Source organism: Anguilla rostrata, chromosome 8 (assembly GCF_018555375.3).
Source record: "Anguilla rostrata isolate EN2019 chromosome 8, ASM1855537v3, whole genome shotgun sequence".
In the NCBI taxonomy this organism is placed as follows: Eukaryota; Metazoa; Chordata; class Actinopteri; order Anguilliformes; family Anguillidae; genus Anguilla; species Anguilla rostrata.
The window spans coordinates 4291404-4302442 of NC_057940.1; the positions used below are offsets into that span (position 1 = coordinate 4291404).

At 49.3% G+C, this 11039-nt stretch overlaps 1 protein-coding gene across 1 annotated transcript in view; it reads right to left on the minus strand.

The window, feature by feature from the left end:
- Positions 1 to 1123: 1123 nt before the first annotated feature.
- Positions 1124 to 11039, minus strand: part of LOC135260295 (FACT complex subunit SPT16) — a 19703-nt gene continuing 9787 nt past the window's right edge. The window contains exons 13-25 of the mRNA XM_064345537.1: positions 10576 to 10691; positions 9962 to 10115; positions 9261 to 9388; positions 8306 to 8568; positions 6743 to 6861; positions 5871 to 6109; positions 5291 to 5366; positions 4409 to 4578; positions 3828 to 3957; positions 3492 to 3621; positions 2942 to 3016; positions 1997 to 2081; positions 1124 to 1127 (exon numbers count right to left, since the gene is read on the minus strand). Coding sequence (XP_064201607.1) covers positions 1124 to 1127; positions 1997 to 2081; positions 2942 to 3016; positions 3492 to 3621; positions 3828 to 3957; positions 4409 to 4578; positions 5291 to 5366; positions 5871 to 6109; positions 6743 to 6861; positions 8306 to 8568; positions 9261 to 9388; positions 9962 to 10115; positions 10576 to 10691 — 1689 coding nt within the window. The remainder of the gene's footprint in view (positions 1128 to 1996; positions 2082 to 2941; positions 3017 to 3491; positions 3622 to 3827; positions 3958 to 4408; positions 4579 to 5290; positions 5367 to 5870; positions 6110 to 6742; positions 6862 to 8305; positions 8569 to 9260; positions 9389 to 9961; positions 10116 to 10575; positions 10692 to 11039) is intronic.

Below are 11039 nucleotides of genomic sequence, written 5' to 3' on the forward strand. Positions count from 1 at the left end.
ATACATAAATGAGGCGATGCAAGATAGCAACATGACAGACAACTCAAGAGCCGTACACATGGAACTGCAGCATCACACGCAGGTGTACACCTGTACACACTTACCTGCAGTCCCACAGGCAAGTATACACCTGTACACACTGACCTGCAGTCTCACAGGCAAGTATACACCTGTACACACTGACCTGGCCAAGTATACCTTCACACGGTCAAGGGTAAGTATACACTTCCATGACTGAGTTACAGAGTTCACCTGACACACTGACCTGCAGTCTCACAGGCAAGTATACACCTGTACACACTGACCTGCAGTCTCACAGGCAAGTATACACCTGTACACACTGACCTGCAGTCTCACAGGCAAGTATACACCTGTACACACTCACCTGTACACTTCAAAACCCTTTTCACCAAGTCCATGGAGAGTCAATGGGTGAAGTCACAGAGACTTTGCCCATATTTTTCTATAGTCTATGGGCTTCACCAAGACACAACCGGCTGAGTATCCAATAAAACTGGCAATGGATTATTCCATTTTCCATGTTGTATTAACTCATTAATACGATGGACCTTGTATCGTACCAGGTAACGTACCACCATTTTGTATGCTGTGCGCAGACCCAAGTCTCCCGGGCACCATTTGCAGTGATCTTATTTTCTCCTTATCGCACAAGCAGCAATCGTGTCCTGTGGCCAAACAGGACCCCTGCGATCATGGAATTACTGGATGAGAACCAGCCAACACCGGCACACGTCAGGAAGAAAACGGCAAAAAAACGAACGTAGGCTTACTGACGGGTTAACGTTGCAAGGCATAAACCCCAGCTGAGCCGCTAGCTAGCTGGGGAGTTAGCGCTTCGCTATTAGCGCACATTCACTGCTCCTGCTCAACACGTCAACCGGACTGGAGAGGGTTCTCGACTCGGCTTGGGAGGAACTGTCCGTGTCTTGGCGGTCCCAGGGGCACGCATCAACGCCACAGCATCACAGAAAGACGCAGCAGATCAGATCCACACCGTTTTAACATATCTTTCCTTGATCTCCATTTTATTACAAAAACAAAAAAAAAACAAAAAAAAAAAAAACAGGATATTAGAATTAACAATACAACAGATTTCACAAACCTAACTGAACGGAAAGGGAAAGAGAAGAGTAAGAAAAATCTGTGTGTACGTGTGTGTGTGTGTGTGTTCAACACATTTTTACTTTTATCTCAAATGAAAATCTGTGTGTGTGTGTGTGTGTGTATGTGTGAAGGGAGGAAGAGGAGGAATCCCCCCCCAGACTGAAATCATTTTAAAACTGAACAGCAAAACCATCCCACCCCTCTCTATTTCTCCATCTCTCTCACGCACACGTACACGTACACGTACACACACACGCTCACGGTGATCAAAGCCTATTTTCCCTGAAATCAGCAGAGGACTCAACAGGACAGATGCACTTCTAAACAAACTGGCACGCATGTACACACACACACACACACACACAACCTCTGACTCCCCTGGTTCTCAGAAAGAGATGGAGGAATACCCAGAGGAAAAAAAAGATGGAATGGGATACGTGTGTGAGAGAGAGAAAGAGAGAGAGGGGGAGTGGGTTTGTGAGCGATGAACGTGTATATGGAAATGCAGGAGCTGAAGTGGGTGTACGTATGCGAGTCAGTATGCACTGCACATGTGAATGTATGCAAGTGTGCACGTATGCATGACTAAGTGTACATGTGGGTATGTATGCATATGCATAGTGTGTTAATGTGCGCAGAGTGTATGTATATTTAATTGCATGTGTACAGTGTATGTTTGTTTATATGCACATAGAGTATGTATGTTTATATGCACATGTAGAGTGTATGTATGTTTATATGCACATGTAGAGTGTATGTATATTTATGCACATGTGTAGAATGTATGTATGTTTATATGCACATGTAGAGTGTATGTATGTTTATATCACATAGAGTATGTAGACATGCCATGAGGTCTTTTTATATATACCGATCTGGACAAGGCTCAGTGGCGCCCTTCCTCTTCCTGTTAGAGGTGGTCTCCTCCACTTCCTGATACTGACTCTCTTTGTCCGCTGGGGGGTGGGGGAAAGGAAGAGATGTCAAAATGGGGCATAAATGTTCACAGTATTTTTGTCTGTAAAAAAAAAAAGAGAATGGGTTCAGTAGCCTCCTCTCTGGGCTCCCCATTACAGTGGTCATATGACAAGGGCTCTGCTGTCTTGGGGTCACATGACAAGGGCTCTGCTGTCTTGGGGTCACATGACAAGGGCTCAGCTCTTGGGGTCACATGACAAGGGCTCAGCTGTCTTGGGGTCACATGACAAGGGCTCTGCTCTCTTGAGGTCACATGACAAGGGCTCTGCTCTCTTGGGGTCACATGACAAGGGCTCTGCTCTCTTGAGGTCACATGACAAGGGCTCTGCTCTCTTGGGCTCACATGAAAAGGGCTCTGCTCTCTTGGGGTCACATGACAAGGGCTCTGCTCTCTTGGGCTCACATGAAAGGTCTCGCTCTCTTGGGTCACTGACAGGCTCTGCTCTCTTGGGGTCACATGACAAGGGCTCTGCTCTCTTGGGGTCACATGACAGGGCTCTGCTCTTGAGGTCACATGACAAGGGCTCTGCTCTCTTGAGGTCACATGACAAGGGCTCTGCTCTCTTGGGGTCACATGACAAGGGCTCTGCTTCTTGGGCTCATGAAGGGCTCTGCTGTCTTGAGTCACATGACAAGGGCTCTGCTCTTGGGGTCATGACAGGGCTCTGCCTCTTGGGCTCATGAAAGGGCTCTGCTCTCTTGGGGTCACATGACAAGGGCTCTGCTCTCTTGGGCTCACATGAAAAGGGCTCTGCTGTCTTGGGGTCACATGACAAGGGCTCTGCTCTCTTGAGGTCACATGACAAGGGCTCTGCTGTCTTGGGGTCACATGACTCACCTTTCCTGGCCTCCTCCTCCAGCTCGTCCCAGTCCTTCCCACTCTCCTCCTCCGACCCCAGAGAAGCGCTGTAGTCTGCAGAGATGGAGAATGAGACAGAGTGAGGGAAAGGGAGTGAGGCAAAGAGAGCGAACATTTTTTTTTTTCCAATGTTCTGCTCGTTGCCATTCATTGGCAAGGAATTATGGACTGCGCCCTCATTTCTAAAAATCATTTCCGTTTCTAGAAATTACTGTGAGCAAAGGGTCTGAGAGGGTCTGGGTAAACCCGTGTGTGTGTGAGAGAGTGCGTGTGCATGTGCGTGTGTGTGTGTGTGTGTGTATATAAAGAACTCCTGTGTGCTGGATGCAGTGTGTGAACGAGTCGGTCTTCCCTTAGAGCTCTCACTCCATCTCGACTCAGCTAACGGTGAACACGGTGGCTTCTTACAGCCCAGCCTGTGCTCTGAGTCCTATCATTCTGAGTCTATGGCGAGTGCAGAGTGAGGCAGGGTGATGAAGCCCCAGGTTCGACTGGCGCGTTAGCACGGGCGCGCGAGCACGTGAAGTACCAGAGTCCTCCGCCTCAGAGGAGTAATCTTCATCGCTGTCCTCCTCCTCCTCCTCGTCTTCCTCAGCCGAAGGGTTGAAAGTCTCATCCTCCATTTCTGATTCAGAGTCACCGCCTTCATCCCCACTCCCCTGCATGAGAGACGCACGCACACACACACACACACACGCACACCACACAGCACTCTTCAGGGCAAATCCAGCGATTGACGATGCTGTGGGGGCAAGGCTGGGGGAGGAGCTACGGGAGGATCTCTGAGGGTGGGGCCATGTCTTTGGGGGGGGGACTGCGACAGGGGGGTGGGACCAGGGGCGGGACAGGGGAGGGGCGGGCTCACCTCACTTTCCGGGTCCAGGAAGGACCAGCCGCCCTGTTCAAAAAAGCCCTCGGGGTCTTCCACTATAGTCTTCATGATTTTGGTCCAGTTCAGAGACTGCACTCCCTCTGTGTACTTAATGTCACAGGAACTGAGAGAGAGAGAGAGAGAATGGGGGGGGTGAGGGGGAAGGAGAGAGAGAGAGAGGTAGGGAGGGAGGGAGAGAGAGGGGGAGAAAGAGAGAGAGAGAGGGGGAGAGAGAGAGAGAGAGTGTATGTGAGTAAGAGAGTGAGTGAGAGACAGAAAGAGAGGTGGAGTGTGAGAATGCATGCATACATACGCATGTGCGTGTGCGTGCGTGTGTGAGGGGGCGAGCGTATAGTATAACAGTGGAAGAGGAGGGTGAAAAAGTGCGACAGGTAGGCAGTTAAAAATGTCAGTATTTTAAATATTCCAACATTATCATGTTCAGCTCCTGATAAAGCACCCACTGAACAGAACAGAACGGGTTGGGAGCCACAGAGTAAGCTTTTGCTGTGTAGCCTTAGTGTTGGTCACAGCCCCCCCGCGCACCGTCATGTGATCAGGTGGGCGGGGCTTACTTCAGCCACTCCTTGATTGGGTCCAGGGAGTTGATGGGCACGGCGTTGATCATGGTGACCTTCTTGCTGTAGTCCTTGTAGACGATCACCACGTCAAAGTTCTTCAGGTGGAACTGCACACGCTCGAAGTGCACAAGCTCCACCTCGTCCAGGGTCACAACGAATGGGGGCTGGGGGGTTAGAGAGAGAAAGAGAGAGAGAAAAATCGCTTTTATTAAACCATAGCAACCAGTACAAAGATCAGTTTATAACACAAAACACACACAAGTTCATAATATTTCTCCTGTGCCACACACAGCATTCCCCAATACCCCAGCGGAGACTGAAAGACTAAAAAGACGTTATCAGCTAGCTTGTAGTACGCATGCCCTACTCATGCAGCTACCAGTCCTGTTAGCACCTAGACTGCGTCCACACACCCACGCCCCTCTGTCTTCTTCTTTCGAGACAGAGAAATGGGAAGAGATGGAAGGAGGGAGAGAGAGAGAGGGAGAGAGAGAGAGAGAAAAGGAAAGAGGGAGCCTGGTTGACAAGTATAGAAAAAGACATTAAGACAATACTAATCAGTGTTGATTGGGGGACAGGGAGTCAGTGCTGATTGGGGGACAGGGAGTCAGTGTTGATTGAGGGACTGTGAGTCAGTGGTGATTGGGGGACAGGGAGTCAGTGTTGATTGGGGGACAGGGAGTCAGTACTGATTGAGGGACAGTGAGTCAGTGTTGATTGGGGGACAGGGAGTCAGTACTGATTGAGGGACAGTGAGTCAGTGTTGATTGGGGGACAGAGAGTCAGTAAGAGAGATCAGCGGTTTACGAGTAAAGAACGAATCTGAGGAGTGATGAACGAATCCCGCCCTCATCCGTCTGGCCCTGTCACACTCACCCACTCGGTTACGTTGCAGAGGGAGCTGGAGGTGGGCTGCAGCAGGCAGGTGCTCCTGTAGGGGGCGCCCTGGAACCTGCACACAGACAGAGGAATATCCATGCCATGACTGAGCATTGCACCATACTCACTGAACCACCAAAAACACGCCCAACAACGCATCAAACATACCCCAGACCACCAATGCCCGTCCAACACACCACCGAACTGCAAGCTGACACACACAAACATGCCCCAGACCCCAAATGAACCTCAACACAACACCAAACCTACAACCAAACATGACCCAGACCACCAAAACTGCACCAGCCAAAACAACACCCAAAACACACCTACTACACACAAACATACCCCAGACCACACAAAATGCCCCAGTCCCAAACACAACACCCAAAACACAACCTAAAACACAAAACATACCCCCAGACCACCCAAAATGCACCAGCCCCAAACACAACCTACAACACACAAAACATACCCCCAGACCACCCAAAATGCACCAGCCCCAAACACAACACCCAAACCTACAACACCCAAAACATACCCCAACCCGGTCGCGCCCCGCCCCGCCCTCTCTTACCCCAGGTCTCTGAAGGGCACCTCGAACTCCAGCTCCTCCTTGGTGAGCGTCTCCACCTTCTCGATGAAGTTCTTGAAGGCGGCCTTGAGCTTGTGGCGCATCTCGCGCTCCATCTGCTCGGCGTACAGGTCGTCGCGGTCGCGCATGTGCTGGTGCTTCCCCAGGTCCGTGGTGATCTCGCCCACCTCCGTGTAGAACTGCACGTCCGTGTGCCGCTTCTTCCCAAACATGATGGCGTTCTGCGGGGGGGGGGGGGCACAGCCGACATGTAAAACACACACACCATACGCACCATATACACCATACACACACACACCCACCATATACACACACACACACACACACACACACACACACACACACACACATACCAACCATATTCACACACACACACACACACACATACACGCACACACCATACGCACCATATACACCATACACACACATCATACACACACACCCACATACCCACCATATATACACACACACACCCACCCCCACCCATACACGCACCATATACACACACACACACACACTCTGTGCATCAACACTGCCCTCTGGTGTACAGCATCGGCAAGCGCAAGTTTAACCACGACACAGCACTGAAATTCTTCAGTGTACCACATGGGGTTATGAAGTGATTACAATCCTACAGCACAATCCAATCGCAATCCAGCTGGTAACACATACTGCTATGGCAGTATGGGATCTGTGCTTCACTAAAAAGAGAGAGCAGCTAGTCTCAACAAGCCCCCACTGACACACACACGCACACACACGCACGCACATGCACACAAACACACACACACAGACACAGACAAAGACACACGTACACACACAAGACACACACACGCAGACACACACACACAAACCTTGAGGTGAAAGTGCAGGACGATGATCATCTCTCCGTCGCAGGGCTGGAATATGGAGTGCTTGATGTTGTTGTACAGAATGTCCACTTTGTCCCCACGAACTGAGGTAAAACGAAACCCTGCAGAGAGAAGGAACTCGTCTCACGTCCTTTCTCCATCCTCCCAATACAGCTCACTTCCTGTTTCCCTCACCCAAATACACCTCACTTCCTGTCTCCATCCTCCCAATATAGCTCACTCCCCGTTTCCCTCACCCAAATACACCTCACTTCCTTTCTCCATCCTCCCAATATAGCTCACTTGCTGTTTCCCTCACTCAAATACACCTCACTTCCTGTCTCCATCTTCCCAATATAGCTCACTTCCTGTTTCCCTCACCCAAATACACCTCACTTCCTGTTTACTTCTTCTAATGCGCCTGGCTTCCGGTTTCCCTGCTGTACCACACTTCTGTTTCCCAACTCATAATACACCACACTTCCTGTCTCCCTGCTCTTAAAACAGAGCTCATTTCCTGTCACCTCCTCATAATGAATCCCACTTCCTGTCTCTCCCTCAACACATTTAACGTTCTGCCTCCCTAATACCCAACACAGGTTTACCAAGGCTTTATTTACCTAGCTCCTCCGCTGACGATAACCCCTTATGTAGCGACCCTTTTTTAACACAAGCCGGAAAATGACATACCAGAAATATAATGGCTACTGTTCTGGAACCCTTTTGACCACAGGCATAATCCTGGTCTCTTCTGAAAGGTAACCCTTGGGAGTTTGTTTTCCAGGAGTCAGAATTACTCTATATATTACCGAAACAAAGTAACAGAAGCTCAAACACAGAGGAAGATTTTTCCACACCGTTTTTTTTTATTTTATTTTGAGCGGATGCTTGTGGATGTGCCTGGTGGGCTTAAAAACACAATGACGCCACAGCCACAATGAATCCTGAATGAATCCTGGTTCAAATCGGATGACAATACCACCAAAAACGAGTACTCTGCATTGATTCCTCTAAGCTACCTACGTCTGGGCAAGTTTCCAAAAAGGCGATATTGTGGGCCTTAAGAGATGCAGAAATGCTATGTATTGTATACTCCATGCTTGTGGAAGATGTGTGCTGAAATTAGCTCCCTTCCCCCCACCCCTAACCTTCGCCTGAAAATTTCACCGTAAAAAAAACGTTAAAAACTGACGGAGCGCAAAGAAATCCGGTGTTGCGACTTAAGGGATAAAACGCAAATACAGACACTTCCTGTATCCTCCTCCTAATGTGCCTTACTTCCTGTCTCCTCCCCCTAAGACGCCTCACTTTTTGTCTCCTCCCCCTAGTACACCTCACTTCCTGTTTCCATCCTACCAATACACCTCACTTCCTGTCTGCTCCCCCTAATACGCCTCACTTCCTGTCTCCTCCCCCTAATATGCCTCACTTCCTGTCTCCAGTACCCTTCCTATATGCTGCCCAGCTTTTCCTGTCAACACACCTCTTGCTTTCTCTCTCCCTCGATTTGCACCCCCCGCTCCCCACCCCCCACACCCCACACCCCACCGTCGCCCGCATCCTCACCGTTGGTGTGAGCCTCCAGCGAGCCCTGCATCCTCTTCTGAGTGATGTTGGGCCGGATGAACAGGTCCTTGAGTTTGGGGTTGGAGCGGTTGAGGTTGATGACCAGGGAGTCCTGCTTGACGATGCCCTCCTTCTCCTTCTCCTCGGCCTCGCGGGTCTTGTAGCGCTTCTGCACCTCCTTGATGATGCGGAAGGCGTTCTGCAGGTTGATGGAGGGCACCGAGGGGTCACCCGCCACTTTCAGGTTTGAGGCGCGGTACGTTCTGACCGAGAGAGAGAGGACACTGTCAGCGGCATGTTCTCATGGAGACGAGCAATACACAGACTGATACACACCCATAACACACACACACACCGTTATACACACCCATAACACACACACACACTGTTATACACACCTATAAAGACACAGACACGTGCGCACACACACACACACACACACACACTGTTATACACACCTATAAACACACACAGACACGTACGTGCGCACACACACACACACACTGTTATACACACCTATAAACACACAGACACGTACGTGTGCGCACACACACACACACACTGTTATACACACCTATAAACACACACAGACACATGCGCACACACACACTGTTATACACACCTATAAACACACACAGACACATACGTGCACACACACACACACACACTGTTATACACACCTATAAACACACACAGACACATACGTGCGCACACACACACACACACACACACTGTTATACACACCTATAAACACACACAGACACATGCGCACACACACACACTGTTATATACTCCTACAAGCACACACTCTTATACACACCTATAACACACACACACACACTTTTATCCATACCTATGAACACACAAACGCACTCATACATACACACGCACGCACACACGCACACGCACACACACACACACACACACACACACACACACACACACTCACACTCACATCTCCTTGACGAAGGTGGCCTCAGGGTTGGGGAAGATGTTCCCCTCCTGCCGGCCCAGGTAGCTGCCAGGGACGTAGAAGTTGATCCTCAGGTAGGTGTAGTCCCCCTCCACCGACATGCTGATGTTCTACAGAAAGGGATACGGGCAGCGTTAACACTAAACTACACCAACATTACACCGCTAACACCAACATTACATACACCAACATTACACTGCTAACACCAACATTACATACACCAACATTACACTGCTAACACCAACATTACACTGCTAACACCAACATTACATACACCAACATTACACTGCTAACACCAACATTACATACACCAACATTACACTGCTAACACCAACATTACACACACCAACATTACACTGCTAACACCAACATTACACACACCAACATTACACACACACACACACACACCAACATTACACACACCAACATTACACACACATCGACATTACACGCACCAAACTACACCGCTAACACCAACATTACACACACACCAACATTACACACACACACCGACATTACACGCAACGCCAACATTATACAGACCCACCAAAGTACACTGCTAACAAACTGAAACTACACACTGTTAGCACACAAACACTATGCCCAAACTCCATACAATGCTAAATGCATACCAAACCCCCACGGCTAGGGGTGGGGCCTATGACTGCGAGGGCGGGGCCTACCTTGATGGTGGCAATGTGGAAGGGCGTGGCAATGCCGAAGACGGGGATGATGACAGTCTCGTACTTCTTATCGATGTAGATCTTCATCTCCCGAATCTCCTTCTCCCTCGGCATCTGGGACACGCTCTTATAGGAGACGTTGGATTTCCGAGCCCTGGAGGTTGGGGAGGGAGTTACACATGTGCATGCTGCAGGAGTCGAACGGGTCAGAGGCCATAGCGTTTCCCCATTAACCCTTCCAAGAGCAGGTTTTTTGGAACTTTTTTTTTCTCCAAAACTAAGTCAGTGTTCTAGAACTCCAGTGCTTCCACAGTTACAATCAGCAGTGATTGTGACATCAGCATTAGAATGTTCAGTTGACAACATTCACTTTATACTAGAGCCTTGTACAAGTCTCCTTGTAATCCAAAAAGATATAAATAAAATACAGAATTGGGCGGAAACCTGGCAAATTAAATTTAATACAGGCCCCGAAGCCTCTAACCCCACTCTCTCACCCAGTCCCCCTAGCACCACACACCAAACCGCACACCATCCACACCCATCTCAGACGCCATAACCACGGCCTTGCGCTGAGCACAACGCAGTCCCACTGGCTGAAAAGTGTGACTGACTTGTGGATCTGCTGCTCTCCTTTCTGCTCCGTCAGGCGTCTCTTGGCCTCCTCGTTCATCTGATTGGCCAGCTCCCTCTGGTGGGCCCGCCTCTTCTCCTCCATGGTCATTTCATTCTGGCCAATCACAAAGCAGAGTCAACACAGAAAACATACACAAGGAGTAGCGCACACACACATTTTCACCCATGCACAAACACAGACACAAACACACAGATACACATATATAAACACAGCTCACACATTCTCTCGCTCACACACACACATCTACAGTACATTACATTAGCAGACACTCTTATCCAGAGCGACTTACAACTTTTATATAACATTTACACTGCATCCATTTATACAGCTGGATATATACTGAAGCAATACATGTTAAGTACGTTGGGTCAAGGGTACAACAGCAGTGTCCTACCAGAGAATCGAACTTGTGACTTGAAGACCAGCTCCTTACCCATTACG